At 53.5% G+C, this 24,503-nt stretch overlaps 1 protein-coding gene across 10 annotated transcripts; it reads right to left on the bottom strand.

The window, feature by feature from the left end:
- On the bottom strand, positions 1-24,236 carry TJAP1 (tight junction associated protein 1). Of its 10 annotated transcripts, none has more exons than XM_042938860.1 (13): positions 24,176-24,236; positions 23,567-23,662; positions 17,570-17,625; positions 14,411-14,539; positions 7,436-7,533; positions 6,566-6,691; positions 4,934-4,962; positions 4,032-4,193; positions 3,751-3,817; positions 3,487-3,516; positions 2,659-2,766; positions 2,474-2,557; positions 1-1,716 (listed from the first exon to the last, which is right to left on the bottom strand). In XM_042938860.1, the coding sequence occupies exons 6-13, from the start codon at positions 6,662-6,664 to the stop codon at positions 619-621; spliced, it is 1,677 nt and encodes a 558-aa protein (XP_042794794.1). In that variant the 5' UTR covers positions 6,665-6,691; positions 7,436-7,533; positions 14,411-14,539; positions 17,570-17,625; positions 23,567-23,662; positions 24,176-24,236; the 3' UTR covers positions 1-618. The 10 variants fall into 10 exon arrangements, with proteins under 10 accessions (XP_042794794.1, XP_042794796.1, XP_042794793.1 ...); XM_042938862.1 differs by lacking the exon at positions 17,570-17,625 and adding an exon at positions 14,632-14,742; XM_042938859.1 differs by lacking the exon at positions 17,570-17,625.
- Between the last annotated feature and the right edge of the window lie 267 nt (positions 24,237-24,503).

Genomic DNA, 24,503 nt, shown 5'->3' with positions numbered 1-24,503 from the left:
TCAGTAAAATAGTTTTAATTTTAAAATAGTCATCGATGTGAAAACTTCCCAAAGCTGGGAGTAACAGTCTAGAGCCAAGGTCGGGAGGGGGCCAGGCCTCACCTAGAGCCCAGCTTGAGGCCCCTGAATCCCTCCCTCTCCTCCCTTCCAGAGGGAGGATGGACACAGCTGAGGCGAGCCCTGAGTGAGTCCTCTCCCTCATCCCCCAAGGGCCCCTTGAAGGCAACAGCTCGTGCAGAGGACTTGAGGGGAGAGGAAAACAGGCAGAAAATAGAAATTAGAGGTTAATCGTCCCCGACGACGTCCCCCTCCCGACCCCGGGTGGGGGGGGAACCACAAAAAATAAAACTTGCGGGTATGAAAGGGGGATGGAAGATGAACACTGATACGATAGACCCCTCTGCGGCCCAGAACAGCCCAACTTGGGCCAACCGGAAGAAAGGTCTTGGGCCCCAGCTGCATGTTACCCTTGGGGAATAAATATTCCAAGAAAAGGGAAAAGCCATGAGACAAGCTGGTGCCAGTCACAGGCAGCGCAGCTACAAGGCCTGGCGTGGCCCACCTGACACCACCGCACAGGGAGCAGAGCAGCAGGGGCAGGAGGGCGATGGGGGGGCCCTAGTTGAGCAGGTTGCCCTGCTCTTGGGCCTGGGTCAGGCTGTCCTTGCGGTGAAGGTGGTGCACCCCCATCCTCTTGGGGCTGCGCTGGGGACGGCTGGAGCTGGGGAGTGCCCAGGCCCTGCCGTCAGTGTGGGAAGTGACAGGCCCCTGATCTGTGCCATTATCACCGGGCAGCAGACTCTGGCGTTCTTCCTCAGGGCTGATGGGCAGGTTCAGCTCTTCTTCCTCCTCCCTGGGAAGGCCAGAATCAGCTTCTGTTGGCAGCAAAAGCCCACTCTCACCAGGTGGGGAAGAAGGTGCCAGAACCTCCTCATCTCTGTCAGCGGGGCTAAGAGCGAAGTGGCGCTGCAGGTCAGGGAGGGCATCACGTCCAAAGGCTGTGCGCTGGGCCACGGCGGCCGGGGGTGGAGTGCGGTCCACAAATGCCCGCTGCCAGCTGGCTAGCAGGTCCTCCTCAGAGCTGGCAGAGCTGGCCGGGGCACTGAGTGCTGGGGGGACAGGGCTGGGCTCGTGGCAGGGGGAGGTCTGGGCTGAGGCAGGGCTGCTGGGCACTGGGCTGGGGCGGGCCCGCTCACCGCCCTCCTCCACCAGGCTCAGGGAAATGGCCTGGCGGGTGGCATAAGTGCAGTTGGGCAGGGGGCTGTTGCGGGGGATTCGCACCTTATCCTCAGAGAACTCGATTACCTTGCGGCCAGGATACAGCGGGTGTGGTGGAGATGGGGTGGGGTAGGGGCTCAGCTTCTCAAAGGCTGGCAGGGGCAACTCCTCCTCTGGGGAGCCCCCAGCAGTGCCCAGGGAGCGACATTCCCCATTGGGTTGTGAGGTGGGGCTGCCAGGGGCTGGGGGACTGGCTGGGTCACCCGGGCCCCCCCCACTCATGTCCACGTGCACAAAGACATCCTCGGCCAAGGGGCGCCCGGCACTGCCTGACTGGGCTGAGTTGAGCAGTAGAGACTCTGGCTTCTCTAATACCCGGGCAATGACCGAGGTGGGTACCACAGCCCCTGGCATCAGGCTAGGGGCAGGGCCCGGGCTGGCAGCCTCTTGACCACTGTGCAGATGTTTCCGAACCATGTCCTGTAGCTCACAGGGCAGCTGGGGAAAAAGAGTGGGAGAAGGGAAGAGAGACATGAACGATCCCAACCTCAGAGCAAAAATAACGACCGGCACGTATAAGCACCACTGCGTGCTCAGCACTGTGATCTTCCGGCCCCCCGGCATGCCAGGGTATAGCCTCATTTCACAAATAAACTGAGGCTCCGCATGGGTGAAGTAACTTGCAGCTTTTGATGAACACAGCCAGCATCTGATCCCAGAACTGGTGCTAAGGCCCACATGCCCTCAAACGTCCATCTCCCTGCATCTCAGCAGTGGCTTCTGCCCAAACCAGACAAGTTTGAGGACGTGTACTGGCCAGCAGCCTCACGAGTCCCTCCACTCCTTCTACAGACCCTATCAACCTCGGGCCTGAAGCTCTGGAGTCTAGAGCTTGCCCCTTGGGGTAAAGGGATCAGCTGGGCCCCATCCTCTCTCAATATTCTTATGACTGATACCCTGGCCAACCCCACCTTCCTGCATGGGATCCCGAAATTGAGTGCGTCTCTCCCTGCCTCTGTTCCAGAAATACCAGCAGGGCCAGCCCCCAGTCCCAGTGACTATCTCTTGACAGCACACGGAACACCGATCAGTGGCAGAGTTGACTGGCTTGAGAGGAGCCATGCAGGCAAGGGCAGGGCAAAGCAGAAAGGAGGAGTCAAGGCAGGAGGATAGAGGGAGGTGTGAAAACTCAAGTCAGAGGAGTCCTGAGAAGGCAGGACTAGCGCTGGCAGGGGGGTGGGGGGGTTCTGCTCACATCGGCGAACTTGTGGTTGCGGAAGTGGGACTTGTTGCACTTGAGGAGCTGCACAGCCAGGTTGCAGTCCAGCCGGTACCGCTCCTACAGGTACAGGCAAGGGTCAGAGGCCGGCCCCGCCCCAGGCAAGCAGGGCCTAGGCCAGGGCAAAGCCAGGGACACGGGAGGGGTTCCCCCCGCCATACATTGAGCTCCTCCAGCTTGTTGATGGTGTTCTTGGCGTCCAGCAGCTTGTTGGTCAGCTCCACGATCTCCCAGTCCAGCGTCTTCCTGTCCATCTCCGCTTTCTTGATCTGGGGCACAAAACGTGTGTGAACCCCGCCCTCACCCCAGCCGGCCTTCCTCCCCTCCACTTCCTCCCGGCCCAGAGACACAGGAAGCCACAGGTGCTGGGGCAGCCAAGGCGGACGAAGTAGACAGACGATGGACAGACAGAAGAAGACCAGCCACCTCTCCTGTTCTCCGGGCTGGCTGTGGGGTAGGGGCTTTCTGGATATAACCTGCTGCCACCTGGGCCCAGGACAGAGGCAAGAGCTGCCCCTCAAGGGGCTCTACACAGGAGGCAAAGCAGCTGGACTAGAGAAGTAAGTGTGCAAACCCAGGGACTGAAGCCTACGTGTGGAGCTGCTTCCAGGCTCAGGCCAGGAAGAGGGAGGGGTGGGGCTGGGAGGCAGCTGGGGGCGCCTGTGAGATTATCTAGTTGAGCCAGGAGGGAGCGGCAGGCTCAGCAGCGGCCTTCTGATCTTCAGTTCAGGGACTGGCTCTACGGCCCTCCCTCCCCCCTCAATGGCTTGGGCTTGTTGCCACTGCAGCGGAGAAGCTGTGAGTGTTCAGTGGTGACATCAACCGGTTCCACTGCCAGAGCCAAGCAGGAAGGCACTGTACCGAATGGGCCTCACGTAAGGGAGAGGAAAGCAGTGGGCAGAGGGACAGGGAAGGGGCCCCGGCAACCCCAGAGCTCATCTGAGGAGAAGGCCAGGGCAAGGGAGAAAACACACAAACTCAGACGCAACTGCAAAGATCCAGCTGTGGCTAAGAGAGGCCTGACAGGAGAGGGCGGCGGCGGCGGAGGCAGCATGAGGGGAAGACGGGAGAGAAGAGAAACAGTGTGAGCACTAAGACAGTCCTGACGCGCACAGCACACTGCGGTCCCCTCCCCGCCGCTGCCCCAGCCCCTTCCCCAAGCCCCAGTGGCATTCCCCCAGCAAGTCCCAGCCCCCTGCTCTGCTATGAGCACAGTGCCAGCGAAACCGCACCCCCAACCCCGGACAGATTACCAGTGTGTGCAGCTTGTCCTCCAACTCCTGGTTGGTCCTCTGGGAAGCTGTGTAGCTGTTCTGAAGCCTGTGGAGGAACATGAGGCAGACCCCTGGGTCAAGATCTGCTCTTCAGACCCTGCTCGCTCAGCCCCTCCTTGATAGGGGACCTTGGGCAGGCTGTTCTCCCCGAACCGCAGTTTCCCCATCAGAATCAGATGATCTCAGAGGCCTCTTCCAGCTAAAATCCTATGAATGGTGGGGGCTGCATGCAGGTGTGTCCTGGCCCCTCCTTTCCACACCTGCGGAATTTGTCCTTAAATTTGTCCAGCTCCTCGCGGCTCTGGCCCAGCTCCAGCTCCAAGCAGTCCTGCCCGATCTCCAGCTCGCGCTCCAGGGCCTCGGTGCGCCTGGTGGCTGAGGCCAGGCGCCGGCGGAGCTCCTCGTTCTCCTGCTGCAACAGCCTGGAGGGGTGAGGGGGCAAGGGCAGAGGAGCATCAGAGGTAGACGGACCAGCCCTGGAACCCCAGCCTGGACTCAGGAAGGAAGGAGTAGGGATGACATGAGCACAGGCAACTGGGGACAGGGGACTCCTTGAGACTGAGCCTGAGTCTGGGGCAGCATATCCCATAGGCCTGCTGGCCCTGAGAACACAGCCTGGCTTGGGGGCAGGGGCGGGAAGCAGAGGGGATGGTAGAATCCACTCCCACCCGGAAGAAGAATGAGAAGACAGAATTGGTGTGAGGCGTGAAAGTTCCCAGTCTGTCTCTGGTTACAGCCCAAGCCAGCCGGCCACCAAGCCCTCCAGCTCCAGTTTCCCCACTGCACAATCAGGCTACTCCATTATTAATCTCCTGGAAATCCAGCCCAGCACTGCCCTCCTCTCCAAAGGCCTCACGTGGCTGACAGAAAAGGCTGCAGGGAGGCAGCTGGCACAAGAGAGCCAGGAGCTGGGGAAAGACTCTTTGGCAAGAGCAGGCCCCCAGAGCACCTTGGTTCCAGGTTCTCTTGGAGCCATGGAACAAAAACTCTTTCCGGAAGGAATATCCATATCCAGCCTCCTCTCAGAGCCCATAAAGGCTCCACACCAACCTTTTCTTCTACCTAATCCAGTGAAACCCCGACTATACCAACAGCCTTGCCTGGCGCTAAGAGGGAAGTGCTGAGGCAAAGCAGGGCAGGCTCTCAGGCAGCAGATACTCACTTCATCCTCTCTGCATCGGTCAGGGGCTCCTGTGCACAAAAGAACAGAAGCCTGAGGCTCAGCCCTAGACCACTGACCCACCCTGCTTGCCCATCCTCCAAAGAGACCTGGAAAGGGCCATGTCTAAAACCCAAACAATCTCACAAAGTGGGCCCTGTAGAGATGGAGGCAATCCGGTATCACCTGGATGAGCCTAGACTACTCTCTGCCATGCCAATGAGAAGGTTCAAGAACCCCTTCCGACCTTCACCTTTACCCACACCACTTCCAACCCCCCTCATAACTTTAGAGCAGGCTGCAAATGAGTCCTGGTACCCACGCCACATCTCCCAGGGATAAAGAGAGCCTCTCAACTGTTCACTGGGCTCCCCGTGGGCCCTACAGGCATGGCAGAGACATTCCAGAGAAGTGAAGAAGTCAGGCAAGCTACACTAGGGTTCTGAGCTCTAACAAAGCCCTCTTGGCCCTGGAGGAAGTGGGGGCAGAATCAGGCCCTTACAGAGGCCCCAGAGGAACAAGTACATAGATGAAGGACAGCCTTTGGGCCAAGCCTGACTGAGAGGAGTAAAGAGTCTCATCCTTATCCGGCTTTTTACCTCCTGCCCCATCCTCCCCAAGCCCCCACACTGGTTACGGCCCAAGAGCCAGAGCTCAGCCAGCCACAGAGTAGGGAAATGTCAAGCAGCCCACTCTAAATGGAGCTGACTGCCGCAGAATGCCAGTCCCAGGCAGGAAAATGAGGGGGTGGCCCAGACCATGGACTTTGAAGCTAATGACACCTGGATCTGATCCTATTCTGCCACACTCTGCTTACATTAGCCTTGCTGAGCCTCAGCGTCCTCATCCACAAAACCAAGGGAATGCCCACTGGGTGGCATCTAGCACAATACCTGGCCTTTTTATTTAATGTTCCCTGAACTGAAAACAGGCAAGTCACAGCATTCCTGACCTGAATCTGACCAAAGCGGGCCATGGTACGCCTGATGTATGCATGTGTGATGATCTCTCAAGTTCTGTGAATGTGCTCAACATGCTGCAACAGGGTAGAAACACAGTAGCAAGGGACCTACACTGCAAGCTCCTTTCCTCCTGAGAGTAAGCTGAATGAGGGAGGCCTATTTGGACAATGTTTTACAGTTGCCTGAAGAAGGCCTCCTAAGAACCTAACAACAGTTCCTGGCTGGGAGCATGTATTTAACAAATGTTGGCCAAACAAGGCAAAGCTGGAGGAAGGGCCAGGACTTCCGGGGGCAGCAAAGAACAGCTGGTCTGTGGGGAAGAAGCCGGAGCACGACCTCCTCCACAGAGACCCAGCCTCCAGCAAGTTAGGACCCCTCAGTCCCGTGGGCTGCCTCTTGCAGGAAGAATGATACTGGCTGGGATCATTTCTCTTGAGCCATGAAGACTCCGGGTTCCCTGACATGTGGACATGTACTCACAGCTGTCCCCTATAAGCCTACATTGCCCCCACCAGCAGTGCTGCAGCTAGGAGACCCCAAACATGTATCAGCAATGCCACACCCACACCCCAACTTGGGGGACTAGAATCTCCTCAGGTGGGAGAAGTCAATCAGACACCCAGCCTCAAGGGCCTGCATCTGGCAGCCAGGGCAGGAGTACCAGTCTTCTGACCTCCTGCTCCAGCCGGGATCCAGGAACCTCCAGCCGCAACTCCCGATGCTCAGGTGGGGCCTTACGGTACGGTTTCTTAGCAGGGGCTGCGCTGGTCATCCTGGGAGGTGAGGGCTCCTCAACCTGCTGAGGGGAAGCAAGGGAGGGGGAAGGCTCAGAGACATGGGCAAGAGGCCCCCAGACTGAGGAAAAAAGGACAGTAAAAGGGACATGTGTAGGAGCCACCAGGCAGGCAGACAGGCCTGGGCCATTGCCGGGATCATTAGAAACCTGGACTTTGGTATCTCAATGCCCAAGGGTCAGGGGAGTGCTGGAGGCGACAAGGGCCCAATGTGCCAGGTGGGTGTGAAAGGCAGGGCCTAGGTTCTGGGCACCAGGAAGAGCGGATTATGGTCTAGGAGTGGGACAGTATATCTAAGAATGGCCCACCACTCGCCTTTGTGGGCTTATAAAAAAATGCCTCAGAGGGAAAAACTGTCCCCTATGAATCGGTTTCCCCAACTATAAACAGGGGATGAGGGGGATGAGGAGAGCACCAATTTCATAGACGTTCTGTGAAGATTACACAAACCACTAACCTTTTTTACAGTTACCTGGCATTTAGGAAACATTCGTGTTAGCTCAAAAAAAAACAAAAAAACAAAACACACCAGTAACCAGAAAGTGAGGGTTTGAGGGTGCTCCTCCAACCCAGTTTCCTCGGTGGGGTCTCTAAGCTTGTAAGCCCTGAAGGCCAATCCTCTCTGGCCTCCACCGTTCTTTTCACTAGCCCCCACCAAGAGAGGCCACCTACCTGCCCCCTTACCTGCCAGCCTCCCGGAAAGGGAGCCCTGGGGGTGGGGGTGGGGAGCAGGTCTCACAGGGACATACCGTCTGATCGTCGGCAGCTCTCTCTGTTCCGCTGTCCCAGAGTTAGCCCTCGGCTCTCTGCATCCCACGGCCCCTCCACTTCCTCTAGCCAACAGCTCCTGAAACCGGAGAAGAGAAGAAAGTGGAAACCAGGTGTCAGCTGCGTGTCTGTCAGAGCCACGGACTGACCTACCCAGTCCAGGACTTGGAAGGCCCCCCAGGAAGAGCCAGGCAGAAAAGTCATGGACCAGGGGTTCTGGAAAAAGGAGAGGAAGCGGGAGAGGACTGGAAGCACTGGGCTCCTTTCCCCGTGAAAGCGCTGTCACAGGCCCACACAAGACACATGTGTGTCTTATATGTGCTCGTGGTCTCTGCTGACCACATGCCTGATTTGGGAATAGGTCTGGCCCTGTTCTGTCCCTATCCTACCCCACACCTGTCCTGTTCATCTCTCAGGCTTCTCAGAGTCTGGAAACTAAGAGATCTGGGGAGCATGGCTTGCAGAAGAGAACACCAGGAAAAAGCCTAGCGGAGACCAAGAAGATGTGGGGAAAACTTCCTAGCAATGTTCCCAGGAGCCCAAAGACTGCTTCTGTGTGTAACGGTGGTAAACAGACTTTGCAACTAGGGAGGGGAGGTCGAGGAGAAAAACTTCTGAAAAAGCAGCAATGATTGAGTGATCTCAACGGGGGAGATTTTGGTGTCCCACACCCCCTCTCACGTGCCCCCTCCCCCTCCCAGATACCTGGCAATGTCTGAATGGCTGTCACAACGGTGGGGGTGCTAATGGCATCTAGTGGGTAGAGGCCAGGGATGCTGCTAAACATCCGGTAACACAAAGAACAACCCCCCATGATGAAGAATTCTCAGCACACAGGGTTGACAGTGCCCAGGCTGAGAAGCTCTGGGGCAGAAAGCCCAACTCTGGGGAGCTGAGACACAGGGCTCCAGGCTATGCTGCTTCTGACACACTGTGTGGCCCCAGCTAAGTCCCTCACTGGTTTCTCTTCCACACAGAGGTGGCTAGACTGAGTGACCCGTGAGGTCCTGTCCAGGTTCGTGGGAGCGTTGAGCTGAGCCCTGCGCCTACCTGTAATAAGCGGGGCCACAGCACGGGGGCAGCAGCCACCACAGGGACCAACGGAGGCAGTAACCTCAGGTGGCCTTCTGGGCATAAACAATCTTCCCGCCACCATTCACATAAATAGAGCTGGGGGCTGAGGGAAGCCTTGCGGGCTAAAGCATGTGTTCCTGCTGTCGGGACATGCCCTGGCCCCAACTCCTGTCACATTCCAACAGAGCCCGAGGCAGGAAGAACAGTGGGGGTAGGGAGGGCGGGGAAGCAGGAATGGCCTCCCTCCTCTGTCTGGGCAGCCTGGTCTCTCCCTTGGGGTTCTGGGGGGAGCTGGGGCATGGCAGCAGGCACGAGCCGCCAACCTCCACCCCTTTGATGGTGAGGCGGACATGTCCCCACAGGGCACAAGCAGCGTGCTGTGTCGGGCTGACTCCCTGCACAGGAATCCGGGCGGGCCCAAAAAGACAGCACATTCCTGGGGTGTGGGGGAGCAAACAAGACACCCCCGCAGGTTCCCTGGGGCCCCTCCTGAGGGCCCCAGGGTGGGAGCTCCTATGGCCTGAGGGAGAGGCCCAGAAAGTCGCAAGCCATCCTAGATACCTGGGTGCTGATACTCAGGGAGCGTAAGCGTGGGGGACATGAGTTAGAAAAGGACAGCCAGAAACACAGAGTAAGAGATACAGTAGCCAAGAACCTCTGCAAAATCCAGGGAGGGAGACTCTAGAGTTGGGCCTGCTCCCTTCCTCATCTGCATCCCCATCAGCTGCAGGCCACGTTGTGGGCCCCCTCAATTCTCAGCCTCTTCTTTTCTTCCTTAGCCCTATTCATACCAATACCCACACTGGCCTCTAGGCACCAGGACACCTGACTGGGTGGCAGGCGGGCAGGCAGGAAGCAAACTGACGCACTCATGTATCTGGGGATCTTCCCTGGACGGAGGGAGGCCTTCACTCCACAGCCCACAAGCCCTAGCTCTACTTGTCACACATCCTGCCTCATCTTGACCTCAAGTCCCCACTCCCGGGCCCCACAGCACACACTCCCAGGGCTTTCCCAGCTGGATAACCTGGCTTGCTGAGGGAACAGACAGTGTGGAAGTGGCTGGCAGGGAGACAGGGAGCACCGCAAACACCCCATGCTCCAGGATGAGTGGTGCCAGCGATGGCAGGCAGTTCTCTCTCCCGGCCAGAGCCTGCTCTCTCCATACACAGCAGAGCCACAAGAAAGGGAGCCACTCCCAACTGGGGAAGCAGAAGGCAATGCCCACCAGGGAAACAGTCTGCTAGGGAGCCTGCAGTGTCCCAAACACAAGCCCATGAAGGAGAGTCTGTCTCACTCCCTGCCCCATGTCCATAAACACCAGTACGTGTTGGGGCCCACAGCAGCAGGGGGTAGGGGTGGGGGTGGGACGATTCCATCCCTGAACAGGAACGCAACAGGGCTGACAGGCCACTGTCCTTGACTGAAGTGTGGCAGGGAAGGACAGACCCTAGAGTGAGAGCAACGCCAGGTGCACTGGAGAACAAAGCAAGAAGCAGCTGGACACCGGGCTCACAGCCAGGGGAAGATAAAAGGTGGGCTGCAAGACAGCAGGGCAGTCCCACCAGGAAGACCCAGCTACCGGTCTCGGCCTCCAGTGGTCACATCTCCTTCACCCAAAGATTCCCATCTTGCCTTGGAGTGTTTTAGCCCAAACAGGATTTCCCAAACCCACGTCAAGAAGAGGAAGTCCCCAGGGAAAGTAGCCAGATAACTCGGAATGAGATATGGGCCACCATAAGCAAGCAAGCAGCCTTTTGGGGTCTCTTGGCCTCTGGCTGCTGGGCTGGTTCCAGGGCACCTCCAAGAAAATGGTCTTTTGGAAAGTCTAGAAACTGACCGAGAAGAATCCCACTCCCAACCCTCACCCCAAACCACCTGAGCTTCAAAGAACTGGGGGCAGAGGACTCAGGACGTAGGGCTACCAGGTCATGGGCTGGGTTTGCACTACAAGAACAGCTGTGCACCAGGAGAAAGGCTGAGGCCTAGGTTAAAACCTCTGGCTGACCCAGTGTGGTCTGGGGCTCCTCTGGCCCTGCTGAGGGAGACACCCACAGCAGCAGTGGGAAGGGAAAGCTGCTCTCCTCATACCCCGGCTCCGCCTAGCCCTGCCTAGCCCCGCCTTCCCCTTCCTCCTCTGCATAGCATTCATTCTTCACTCACTCAACTCAGTTCAGATAGACTCAGCCTGGCTCTGCTGGGGTGGAAAGGGGGGTGGATAGCTTCCTAATTGCCATGTTGCAATCTGCCAGTCAGTGCGGCCGCCTGTTGCCGCCTGCCCTGTGTTAAATACCTTCTCCCTGATTACAGCCCATGGGGCACGATTAGCTGCCTCCTGAGAACAAAGTCTACTTTCATTAGAAATGGGACTCAGCACGCACAGCAAACCTGCACTGTGAACCCACTGAACAGCTGAGCAGAGAGCGTAGTCAGGGGCAGATATAAGGAGAAACGTGTGCCAGACTCTGGCTGAGCGGTATCCTTTAATCAAAGGACAAAAAAATCTGCCAAGCATCACTCTTTAAGTCAGGAGATGGGACTCACACCTGTGCCCTTTCATGGGTAAGTGCCCATATGTGACCTGGGCTTCCACCATGGTTAGGAGTCACCGCTGCTGGAGATGGAGTAGGATAAGGAAAAACCTTTAGCATCCTGATTTTCTCCAAACCATATCCTTACTCCACTCTCTGCCAACACCCAGAGTAGGCAACAGCAAGAAGTTTCAAGCCCAAGAGCCAAAGACGCCCTCTCACTTCCTTCCGCCATCCTTTCTGCGGGTCTGCCCAGGGCAAAGTCAAAGGTGCAGGAGAGGAAGGGAGGTCTGAGCACCCAGCTTTCTCCCTACTGAGGGAGACGGGAGTGAAACCAAAATGGGTGGGGCTCTTTGGCTTTTCAAACTTGAGCCTGCCCCCATGGACATCTCATCCAGCTCCCCCAAGTTCTGCACTGCTACCTCCCTCCACCCTCCCCAGTTCACTTGCCCTGCCCTTGAGAGACCAACCGCCTCCCCTGCTCCCCACATCACCCACACTCTCTGTAAGAAATTATGGCCCCAACAGTTTATCTGGGCTCAGACCATTTCCTAACCTACTGATACTCCTTTCTACTCACAGCTGTCACTGACTCAAGCAAATGAGGGACCATCAGAGAGAGGCCACACAACACCACTAAAAACATTAAAATTCTTCTTCATAATTCACCTGAAGAAGTCAAACAGAATCACTCATTAGCAATCACTACTGCTTTTAGAATAAAAGGAAACTGGCCCTTTTCCAGAACACTCAGCTGTGTTCTATACTGCCTTAATTCCCATGGAACCCAGCAGGATACAAATAAGTAATAAAAATAAACACAGGACCTTCCTAAAGCCCCTCATCAATGGCTACAACATGAATGTCTGATCACACAGGGACTAGTGTCTCCTCCGTAGGAATCGCCCTCAGCTATAAGCCCTGGATATAGAGTCTCTGAACTCTGTAGGCCTGGAGGAAACTGCACCTCTGGGGGCAGGACACACTCCAGCCATACAAGTCTGGCTGCTTCTCGAGCCTCTGAAATTCAGGGTCTGCATCCAACTGAGGCCCAAGAAACACAAACCCCCACCTGCAAGGGTCAGCCCTGTAGCCAGGTGACTGAGCAGAGGCCCTGGGGATTGCTCGCAAGGGCTCTCCCACCCCATTAACACAGCCCCTCCCGACTTTGGCTGTCAGTCCCTCAGATCCCACCAAAGCTGGCTGGGTTCAGCCCTCTCCACATTGACCCCTGGGTGCCCCTCCTGCTTGCTACCAGCCCCCAGTTTCCGGCATGCAGCTGTTCCTGAGGTACATGAGCAAAGCCCTCAGCAATCCTGGGCGCGTGGCAGGCAAGCAGCCAGCAGAGCATGGGGTGGGGCCTGGGCAGGCTCCGCTCTGGGCCGATGACTAGGCTGGGAGATGCCAGTCTGTGCCCAGACCAGCCCTGCTGCCCCTCCAACAGCCATGCCTGCCACCTTTCTGGGCAAGTACAACCTCACCCTCTTGGGACAAGCTGCCTGCAGCCCTGACCTGGCCCTCTGCCTGCTCTAAGCAGAATCGACAGACAGGTTTTTAAAAACCAAAATGGGTGGGAATTATTCTGCCCCAGAGTAATCCTGAGGACTCCAAACTACTGCCGGGGACCTGTAAAGAGCTCACCTGGCTCCCACCTGAGTAAATACCTCAAGTCTATCCAGCTGGTCTCTCATTCAAGCAAACACCTGACAGAACAAAGGGGCTGAAGACAACAGTTGATGATGATCCAAGCAACCTCCCCTAAATAAAGGGAAGGCCAAAAAGTCCCCAAGATCAACCAGCACTTGACAGCAGTCCCCAAGCCCTCACCTCAGGAAAGGCAATGTAAGGGGTGGTCCTGAACCAGCCTTCCGCTCCAGGCCCCTTTTTTTTTTTTTTTTTTTTTTTTTTTTTTAATGTTTATTTATTTTTGAGACAGAGAGAGACAGAGCATGAACGGGGGAGGGTCAGAGAGAGAGGGAGACACAGAATCCGAAACAGGCTCCAGGCTCTGAGCAGTCAGCACAGAGCCTGACGCGGGGCTTGAACTCACGGATGGGACCGTGAGATCATGACCTGAGCCGAAGTCGGACGCTCAACCGACTGAGCCACCCAGGCGCCCCAAGGCCCCTTTTGTTTTCCCGGTCAGCCCAGCCACCAGGCACCCCTCCAGCTTGCTCCTCCCTACTCAGGGTCCCTACACATCTGTGCAACACCTATACCCTCTCCCGTTTACACATTCCCACCTCATACTCACAGGAAGCTCCCTGCTTCTCCCTCCTGAGCCAAGGGAAACAGAACCTACCCAGAGGGCCTTCGGATCCCAAGTTCCCCCACCCAGTTTACCCCGTACTGCTCTGCCTCCAGAGGCTGCAGCCAGAGAGCCCATCTAAGGAGCTACCTGTGCAGAACACCAGAGACCCCCGAGCACTCAGTCTTCCTGCTATCCCCAGAGCCCCCTTCTTTCCAAACCTGGAAGGCAATCTGGTGGGAACTCCCCCATGGCAAGCTGTTCACCAGTCTCCCAGCCTGAGGCCAAGGCTTCTCCCAGGCCCACTGTGGAGTCCAAAGCCAGGTCCCGCCCGTCGTGGCTAAGGCCCCCTTCCAGCCCTTCTTGGCTAAAGTCCACCTGAAGTTCCACATGTGAAAGGCAGTGGGGAGCCTGACTCCACCCACTCTACCTGCCGGAGCAACGGACACCACGAGCTACATCTCAGGTGGGTACCTGGTTCTGGGCTCCAGCTTTTAGTCCTAAGTAGCTTCACTCAAGGCCCCGGGAATTTCCCACAGCCAGACCGCGGTTTTCCTCAACAACAACCTTAAGGAGAACCTTGCAACTGACCCTAAATTATTATCCCGGGGTGAGACTAATGGGGACACCATTCAATCTTCCCCTTTTGACAAAGGGAAGCAACTATCCAGTCGAGAAGAAAATCCCCCTCCCACTCTAGCTCCATCTATCTCTGAGGTGTGAAACAGAGCATGGTAACTGCGCAATGTTCTCAAACTCCATTAACGCTTAAAGCAGATTGAACAGAAACTCCAACCAATTGTTTTAAGGGGAACCGGGCAACGCGGTGCTGAGGGGATCATGAGGTGGGCAGAGGCCAGCAGGCTGGCTGGCAGGTGTCTGTGCATAGGAAAGCCCCCTCCTCTGGCCTTAGAGGGAGCATGTCCCCACCCACAGCAAGGAGACTGGGAAGATGGAGGGAACCCAGCAGTAAGGACAAGAGAGCAGAGGAGGTGGCATGAGGCAAGCCAAGGGGAGGAGGCATCCAGGCTAGGGGGAGGAGGGGTGAGAGGCACTGCTGGTGGTACCCCCAGGGCAGGTTAGCTGGCCCAGGTCAGACTCACAGGGTTAGTGTCTTCTCCCCAACCAGCCAGCTCTCCTGGTTAGCACGGTTAGCGACAGACTCATGGCAGACGCCCTCCAGGCACTCCATATAAACAGACAGCTTGGTTGAGAGCAGCCCAACTCCGGAGCTGCAAAGAGAGAGCAGAAGGAATGCCAAGCTGCGAGATGCCCGAGGGTACACACTGCGCTCTTCCGACAGGGGAAGCTCCTGCAGACTTACCACTAGAGCCTCGGGGGCTTTCTCCCATCTGAAAACCATGCCAGGTGGAAGTGCAGCATGCCCCCTGCCAACCAGGGAGTCCAGCTTGCTGACCCCAGGTAACAGGGCTCTCTGGTTGGTCAACGAAAAGAGAGGAGAGCTGTGGTGGAAGGGGGCACTGCTGCGGGAGTGGGGGTGGGGAGCTCCCCCGTCTTGCCTTTTCCCTGGACACGGCTGCCAGGCTGCACCACAGCTCTGAAAGCTGGGGTGTCAGAACAAAGCCAGCCCCAGCTGCAGCTGCCGCCCATCCCCTGCCTGTGCCAGCAGAGTCCACCCCACCACCTCCCACAGGCTCTGAGGAATGGGGCCGAGAGGGAACCGGCCCAGGGATCAGAGGCTGCAACAAGAACTGCATCGAAGGCACAATACAATGGGGCAGTGTATGACCCAGCCCGGAGCTGGGCCAGCCAGGGAAGGGGTGGCACACTGCCACCTTTCAGTTTCTGAAAGGGCCGGGGGGATGGCGCTTCCCAGGAAGCTGGCCCCAGAGGAACCCACAGAGCAAGGATACAGGCTATGCTGCAGCCAGGCTCCTCGGACTCCAACAGCGACTATTCCACCTGCTCGGAACGAGCAATGCCAGAGAGGCTAATGTTCCCATCACAGAAAGCCCAGGAAACAGCAGAAAACACCTTTCCTGAAGCCTCCAATACCATCCTAGGGGAAGGGACACACCCTGGCTTAGAGATCTCAAGGAAGATGGAGCCACAGGAGTGGAGTCCCCAAACCCCCACAAGATGTGACCCATGGAGCAGCAGGAGAGGAAAACTACAGCAAATGTATCAGCAAACACTGCCTGTGCTTATGGAGAAGGGCAGCATGTTGGCCAGAAAAAGCAGAAGGATTCCCCTTCTGTCTGGAAAGCCCCGCAGATGATGAGATGGCTCAGGGTAGAGGAGAACAGTGACCACCCTGGCGCTACTTATGGGCCTGGCCCTTCTCCCAAGCCCAAGTTAATCATTCCGAACTGCCTACTCCTCGGGCTCCCAGTATTACTCTGACAATAGCCCCGGAGCTCCAAAGGCCAAGGCCTTACCACAGAGGGGGAGATAACCATCTACAAGAGAAGACAACTCTTCCTGTGGGCTCTGACCTCTTCCCTAGACCGGGAAGAATGCATGGCCATTGACAGGCTACCTTCAGAATCCTCACCCACAAATAAGACCAAAAAACATCAGCTGGGTCTGGCTTGATTTCAAAACACAGAGCAGCAAAACACCTAGGAAACCCAAAGGTCCAGAAATCAGTGACGCTCTCTGCATTGAAACAGAGGTTGAGAAATCAGGTAAGTTTACTCTCTTCCCGGCCACAGATAACACAAGAGCAAAGGGGAGAAACACACGGGAGACGGAAACACACGGGAGACGGAAACACACGGGAGACGGAAGTGGTGAGGCCCACGCCGTGTTTACAACCATCCCGATTCCCACTCAAGGGCACTCCTGCCAGACTACTTCACCTCAGAATAAAAAACAACCCCTCAGATAACCAGGGTACCTGCTGTGGGGAGAACCCCTAGGAAAGATTCTCTACCCCTTCCAAGGAGCCAGCCCCAGAGGAAGGCCCAATGCTGGGAAGGAGGCTCCAACACGGGGCTGCTCAACGTGGAGGGGGCACCCTCCTCCTGAACTTGTTAGGTGAACAGAGCAAGCTAAAGAACAGAGCATGTACCACTATTGAGTCTTGTTTATTTTACAAAAGATACATGATGAGGAATGTCCAGAAGCACACAAAAATGATCAGAAGGATACATGATAGTTCCCCGTCTCTGGGAAAGGGAGAGAGGGTCCTTTTACTTTTTCTTTTGTATATTTGTCCATATGGTTGGTGTTTTCTACAAGGACATATATTATGCTTATGGTGAAAACACAGAATTCCTAGACAAACAGGACAAACCCCTCCATCTGCCATGTGTTTTTACTATCCTGAAAACGCTTCCCCTTCCATTATATGTCCTTTGATCCTCGTGGCCTACTGAGGCCCACAGAACAAGTGGCATTCTCCTATTCTGAAGGGAAAGGACAAGTGACTTGCCCAAGACCACAGACAGAACTGGACGAGAACCCTCTGTGTCCAATCCCAGGGCAAAGATGCCTCCTCTAGGGAGCCATAGGAAAGCCATGACAATTCTGCCCTGATGGAAACACCCTCAAAGGCTTCCGAGACTGAAGTCCCCATGGGCTTACCTGTGAAGGTGCAAAGAGGTTGAGTACCCAAAATGGTCAGCCCAGCGTTCTATCCTACCGTCAGCCGAGCGAAGTGAACCACAAGGCTAGCACCATCTAGACTGCCTCCCGCCAGGCGGCCCCGGCCCTCAGGGAGTCCCCCCTCCCACAGTTCACTGGGAAAGCACAGAAGCTCTTCACAAATAGAGTGCATGTCCTTTACAGATTCCAAGCGTTACCTCACAGACAGCCCGCACCTATGAGAGAGTACTAACAAAGAAGAGGTCCCACTCTTCCACTCATGGCCAGTCCAGGAGACTCAGCCTCTTTGAAACCGAAAAGTGCACAGCACAAGCCAGTCCTGCTGGCTCGCCCAATCTCCTCTCAAATCTGCCGAACATACGATGCAGCTTACCGGCCCTGCCAAGAAATGCCACACTGCAGTGTGCACTCCCACACGGAGCGACAAGGAGTTGAGCCCAAGGAAAACCCCATCCATCCCTCCACTTTCAGCTACTGGTCTCATTCTTTTGATTTGTCTCGGCATTAACAAGGTCGTAGTAGGTCCTGGCTGTGAGCGTGGAGCATACCTGGACAGAATGAGCAATACAGCCAGAAAAGCCAGCAACTTATGGGGCATGAAAAGGAGCTTAATGAACAACAAAAAAGATGCCAGCAGCCAGACTTTTTAGAAGATAGTGATTAGCAAGAAAATATACGGGAGCATACTTCACCTCGGCTTTTAACCTCTTCTGCTGGCTTAGGGATGTGTTATTAGACGATAAGAAGGCTAAAAAAAAAAAAAAAAAGAAGAATATAGGGCTGAAAAGGGAGGCAGCTGAAGCCAAGCACCTGGATGATCATTTAACCACCTTAACTTAACTCTAGAAAATAATTAGTAATGCTATTGCTAATACTATCACCTTTTGCTTATGCAGGACCTTCCTTCCTAAGAGTTCAAAGGATTTTGCCAATCGGATCCTATCTGCTTTCTGTTTCAAGAAGGAAGAACGGGTTTGGGTCACACAATAACCAAGATTGCTCAGCACCTACTGCATAGGGCCCCAAGAAAGATCTTACCCCAAGTGGAGGAGAGACAGGTTAACAGCCATTTGGATTACAGTTTGGTATGTGCTTGGAGAGCCAGAGGAGAGACTCCTGGCTGGGGCAGGGGTTCAAGGACCAGACAAGAAGGCTGCCCTCCGAAAAACTCAAACACATCTTCCTCTTCTGGACTGTAAACTCACACTGGAGCACCACCTGGCATTACACAATGAAGAGGTCTAGACTTCTGGAAACACATTCCTTTGGTGTTTGTTGGGAACTGGTGCCCTAAGAACTACCCCCATTAACTACACTAAAAACAAAAAGGCAAAAAGAATGGACAGTGAACTCCCAGCTACCAGCCCTATTTCTGGGGAACATCTAAGTTAAGCCTGTTCGGTGTCACAAGATCATCAAAGCCCTAAGAAAACTAGGGCCAAGAAGTCTAGCTTCCTGAATGCCTAGATGTGTTCTATCAGCTTCACCCAATATTTTTCAATCCATAAAACACCAGGGAACATGAATCCTTAAACATCCCATCCAGTCACCCACAGACTTAACTACATTACAAATCTACCACCTACCCACCCCCACCTATATCCACTAAGGTCACTACCAATCTCACATAAACGTGATCCATCAAAGGAATCATTACAACACAAAAAATGGGGAGAAACATCAACAGTTTTGCACAGGTTTCTCATTGATGATGTCCCCAACCTCACCTTTTATTATTGCTTCATCACAAGAAAAGAGACTCTCTCAATTTTACTCCCACCTCAAAACGCTCCTGGCTACCTGGCAGAAATCAAAAGGCTGATTCTAGCTTGAATAAAACAAAGCCTTTTCTTATCCACTGTGTTTTCCAAAATGGCATTCATTTATTCAACAAATATTGAGTATCCTTCACATGACAGGCACCATGCTACATGCTCAATACTCCTACAAAAAAGATAATGTCACCCTCATTTTATACGGGACGAGACAAAGAATCCTACCAGTTAAGCAACTTGCCTGAAGTCACACAGCTGGTAAGTGCCAGAATCAAGATTTAAACCAGGTCTGCCTCCCTCCAAAATTAGACTCCTTCACACCCCTCACCCTCACCCCACAATCAGGGAGGGACCCTCCTCTACAGAGGGTCAGCTCAGTGAAAGAGGCCAACAAGCACCAGAGAAATCACCACACAACATGAGAAATGCCAGAACTGAGGCCTCTCACACAAAGTGCTGCTGGGGGTCAAGAGGAAGAAAGGAAAGCAGGAAGTCTTCTCACTGGAGGTTACACAGGAGCTGGTCTTGGGGATGAGCAGAGTTTTAGAGACAGCATTACAGAGAGAGCAAAATGCACAAGCAAATAAGAATAAAGTAAACGGATGGCCATGACAGGTCCAGGAGCAGTGGGAAATTTAGGAGCAATGAAGCACAGAAGTAGAGGTGACAGCATCTCAAGCCAGAAGCTGGAGTCTGGGCCAGAGTATAAACAACCTTCCCGCATGCTGAGCTAGAGTGTGGACTTTATCCTAAACAAGGCAGAAACCATGGCATTTTTAAGGGAACAGAACATTGTTTTTCACAGGAAAATAATTCTCACAGCAGCTTGGAAGCTACAGGAGTGGAGAGAGTCTGCCCACCACATTTCATTCATTGTCTAAGCCCCACCGCATGGTAAAGCGCCTAGTAAGCACCACACACTATTCTAAATGGTAGAATACAATAATGAATAAGACCTAGTACCTGTGGACAGGACACTCACAGCCCTGTAAGAGTCAGACAAGTAAACAGACAATCACAATGCAGCCTAAGTGTTAAAACACAAGCACAGAGGAAAGGCAGAAGGAGTGAGGATCCCCACACAAAGTGACACTTGTCTACAGGACAAAGAGGTAGGTAAAGGGTGGAGGGGGAGCGCATCCCAGAAAGGCCAGCATGTGCAAAGGCCCAGAAGCTAGAGAGAACAAGCTCAGAGAGCTGTTAGGAGGCTGAATCCAGGTGAGAAACAAAGACCTGGTTTACCCAGACATCCTCAGCACTCAAAATATGGAGGTGAGAAAAAGGTGGTGAAGGGATTAGATGCAAAGATTACACATGATTAAGGGGTGTGAAGAAAGTGGCTTTAAGAATGACAGAACCAGAACAGTAAAGGCAGAGAACTGGCTCCAAATCTATCAGCCTTCACACCACAGTTCATTCATTTGCGAAAATGAGACCTGAATCCTGAAATCTGAGGACTTCTACCAAAACACAAAGGTGTAGGGGCACCTGGGTGGCTCAGTCAGGTAAGCGTCCCACTCTTGGTTTTGACTCAGGTCATGGTCTCGTGGTTTCGTAAGTTCAAGGCGCATGTCAGACTCTGTGATGGCAGCACAGAGCCTGCTTGGGATTTTCTCTCTCTCCCTTGATCTCTGCCCCCGCCAACTTGCGCTCTCTAGGTCTCTCTCAACATAAATAAACTTAAAACACACACATACAAAGCTGTACTCTATGGAGATTACACGTTTCAGCACGCTGATTGCATCACAAATTGAGATAAAGTACATTCTTCTGAGATATATGCCCCCTCAGGTAATGGTGGAGGGCAACAGACACAGACAGATACTAATTCCAAACTTCATGTGCCATAACAATAGAAAAAGGTCATCTGAGGGCTGGGTCAGAATTCCCAGAAAAAGCCCTAAGTCCTGAGCCCCCAATTACCCTGAAATCTGGTCAGACTTCAGACGCGTGCCTAGTCTGATGGCAAGTTGGAGAGTCATTTACTAAAGAAAAAGATGGGCCCTGAGGGTGTGTTAAATAGACAGGACATGACTCAGAAGGAGGGGAAGAGTGAGTCTTAAGTGCAGGGCAAAGGAAAAGCCAGTCAATCAAACCTTGGGCACACCTCTGCCCCAAGGCTACACACCAGCCACCCGCTTGGCCAAAAGGAAAGAGAGAAGCACTAGGCCAGGACCTTCCAGAACAACACAAGTTTCAGCAGAAGCACATCTGTTTTCCATTTCCCCTCAAGCTGGGGGGGAGGAGGGTGAGTATTTAAAATGCCACCTATTTTTTTCCTCTGTAGTTTGCTACCTGCTATTTTTAAAACAAAGATGACATCCAGATTGTCTATGAATTTAACACTATGGTTACTTCAACTATTCATGTCAGTAATCAAAGTCAGAAATGAGCCTTAATGTCCACACTAATACACACACACACCCCTTTAAGGTATGCTAAGAGTGGATCCTTAGGTCAGTCTGCTCACCCAACCCAGGCCCAAGGTTTTCCAAAGGACAGTCACCAAAGCCAAATCATGAAGAGGGAGTCCAGATTTGGCTACCATGGCAAAGGGCTCCCTCACCACAGTCCCTGCACCAGTTTTTATCTCTGGGGAGAGAGCTGTGGTGAAGAGCTCAGCATCTACAACATTTTTTAAATAACTGAAAAAAGTCTACTACAATCTAATAATCGTGACAAACAAAAGATACAGATTACCACTGGGCATATTTAATACATAGTTAACGTCATACCAACCCCCCCCGCCCCCCTCAAAAGTTCAATTGCTGAAGCTAGACAGTCAAATCCTAGCTCTGCCCCTTACTAGCTGAGTGACCTTGAACAAATTAACCACTCTTCACCTCTATTTATTCATCTGTAAAATGGGGATAATGAAAGTATTTGCTTCATAAGGTTATAAAAATTAAATTAGTTAATACATTTAAAGCACTTCCAACAGTGCCAGACACACAGAAAGTGCTCAGTAAGCACCACTATTATTACTGTTCAAATGCAAAGATAATCCTAAAGCCTCACAACTTCAAACAGGAAATCATGGGCATTTAAAAAAAAATTTTTTTTTAACGTTTTATTTATTTTTGAGACGGGGAGAGACAGAGCATGAACAGGGGAGGGTCAGAGAGAGGGAGACACAGAATCTGAAACAGGCTCCAGGCTCTGAGCTGTCAGCCCACAGCGCGACGCGGGGCTGGAACTCACGGACCGTGAGATCATGACCTGAGCCGAAGTCGGCCGCTTAACCGACGGAGCCACCCAGGCGCCCCAAATCATGGGCATTTTAATGTCACTTTAAATAGTTTGATGAAGATGCTCTCACTACATCCAAAAGCTAAGCCCCATTTCTCTAACATCAAGACACCAGCCCAAACCAGTACGGGGCCTCCAAAGAGAGATACTAGGTTCAATCATAAAGCAGAAGTTAGTACTGAGATCTGACCAGCATAACAACAACAAATACGTATAGAGAGTCAGTCACTGTTCTAAATATATTAATGCATTTAGGTTAAGGTTGTTACCTTATGAGATGGGTACTCTTACTATCTCCATTTGATTGATGAGAAAGCTGAGGCACAGAAAACTATGCAATTTCTAAAGGTCACAGAGCTACAAGTGGCAAAGCCAGAATTTGAACTCGGCATTCTGGCTCCGGAGTCAGTGCTCTTAACCCCTAAGTGTGCTCACCACACTGTCCTTGCTGTTCAGTTTCCAAGGGGGCATCCATAAATTGTCCTCAGAGAAAGTTCCCAACCTTCTAGAGTCACAGCTAAATAACATCAGTTCGTCAGATACCTGAAGGTATTGAAGCTGACCTAGGGACAGTGATTTGGGTTGGTCTGTCTGTAGCAAGCCTCTTTTTTGGGGGGGGGGGGGGGGTAGGGAGGGAGCAGGAGATGGTCAGTGAGGACCAAATCCTGGATCAAATGAGATCTGCTAATCTAATCATGCAGCAGATACCAGTCATGAAACAAGCTTCAGTAAGCTGTCCCCAATTCCGGCTTGGGCATACCCACAGGGCATGGAAGGGAGGACCATATTCACTGCACTTTGTGGCTCCAGACCCCTTCTTCCCTTTTCTCCAACCCCAAATCCACCATCTCTTAAGCCATGCTTAGTTTGGTTAGTGAAACTGATTTTTTTTTTCTTATGTGGTTTGACAGGGAGACTACAAAGGAAGAGAAGAAAGCTACCCGAAAAGTTCTACAATCCTTTCCTTCCATCACCACACTGACCCGCTCTGTAAAGCAGCTCTCGAATATCAGGGATCTCAGGGACAGAGATTGATACAATAAATATTCCCAGAGCCTTACACCAGTCAGTTTGACCCCTTACCATAAACTAATCTGGGTTTCTTCTCCCTAATCGCAACCTGATTTTCCTTCTCCACTGACCCCACCTACCCATCAAATCCACATCCCCAAAGGAACACTAATGAGCCCTTCTTACAAAAAGAAAGATCAAAAGAAGCAGACCTGCAGCAAGAATGAATTCATGAGTTGGTGACAGACCGCAATCACACTTTTTCTCATGACTCCCCCTGCCCCCAATCTGTCACCACAAATCTCTATTTCAGGTAGGATGACAAAGTGAAGATGTGATGGGGAGACTGAAAAAGACACAGGGAGCATGTAGGAAACTGCTTGTGACAGGGATGTGTTCAAGTACTTTCAGCCTGATCTCTAGGCCCCTGACCATGTTCATTTGCACAGGTGACAGCACCCAAGGCTCAAATCTACACCCAATTCTCAAAAATCACCATACAATCTAAACAGAACACTAACTTACAGACCACAGGCAAAAGGTAACCTCTATAGAAGAGAGCCCTTTTCAGATTAAATGATTCTCAGTATCACTTTGAACTCATGCATCCTCCTTGCAGGGAGCATGCCAGCCTGTCACTGGAGGCCACCTTACCCGCTCTGGGGTTGAGCTGGGGCAAGTCGCTACCTCTTCTTCTTTCCAAGCAGGCACTGTGATTTCTTCCAGTCCCTGGGGCCCCTGAGTCTTCAGCTGAAATTGGGGCAGATGCTATAGGAACTCTGGAAAGGCTGATCTAAGTCTGGAGAAGGATCATCTGACTGGGTTTAGTTCCCTCCTTACCAAACCTGCCCAACATCCTCCAGGTCTCTCTTCTCCCCTTCCCCACTATCCTCCTCCACGGGAAAGACCTCTCTCCTACCGGCCGGGTACAGTCGGGCCTCGGCCACAAGCTCCAGGCTTCTTTCTTAACTCTTGGTTAAGAAATTCCCCTCCAATTCGTGACTGCTTCTTCAGGGCCTGCACACCTACTTCTTGTTCCCCGGCGCTAGACCGCTCCCCCAGGGCCGCCACTGGATCCTAGGCCCCCTCCCCTCCGCCCCTGTCTCCCTCTTTATTTCTCTCCGCCTCCAACCTTCCCCCATTCCATTTCCTCTTCTTAACCCCGGAGCTAGTGCCTCCTCCGCCCCTACTCCGCGCTAGTGTCCCTACGATCCCCCCCCCACTCTAGCCTCCCGGCCCAACTACTGCAACCCCACAACAAACTTTCTGCCGCTGCCCGCCGCCTTCACGCCGCCATCTTGCCGCGGGGCAGGCCGGGTAGCGGCCAAGGCCGCGGGAATCCCCACGCACTGGGCGCGGAGCGTCATCGGGGGGTGTGGCTAGGGGCGTAGCTTCGGGATGGGGAATTAGGGCACCAGGTGAAGAGGAAAGATGGGATCTCCGGAGAGTAGGGTTTGGAGGCCAGGCGGGTGGAGAAGGAAGGAGGTGTCAAGGGTAGGGCAATAGCGGGAAGGGTGAGGAAAGATTCTGCTACTAAAGAAAAAAAGAGAGAAAGAGAAAAAACACAAAAATATGGTGGAATAGTGTTAGC

The sequence above is a fragment of the Panthera leo genome, chromosome B2, assembly GCF_018350215.1.
Source record: "Panthera leo isolate Ple1 chromosome B2, P.leo_Ple1_pat1.1, whole genome shotgun sequence".
NCBI classification, from domain to species: domain Eukaryota; kingdom Metazoa; phylum Chordata; class Mammalia; order Carnivora; family Felidae; genus Panthera; species Panthera leo.
This window is presented reverse-complemented; position numbering and strand designations above follow the sequence as displayed.

Coding starts and splice junctions, on each gene's coding strand:
- TJAP1 (XM_042938860.1), bottom strand. CDS start 6,664: ATGACCAGCGCAGCCCCTGCTAAGAAACCGTACCGTAAGGCCCCACCT. Junction 4,963..6,565: donor GATCCCGGCTGGAGCAGGAG/GTCAGAAGACTG, acceptor TTTTGTGCACAG/GAGCCCCTGACCGATGCAGA. Junction 1,717..2,473: donor GCAACCACAAGTTCGCCGAT/GTGAGCAGAACC, acceptor CTTTTTCCCCAG/CTGCCCTGTGAGCTACAGGA.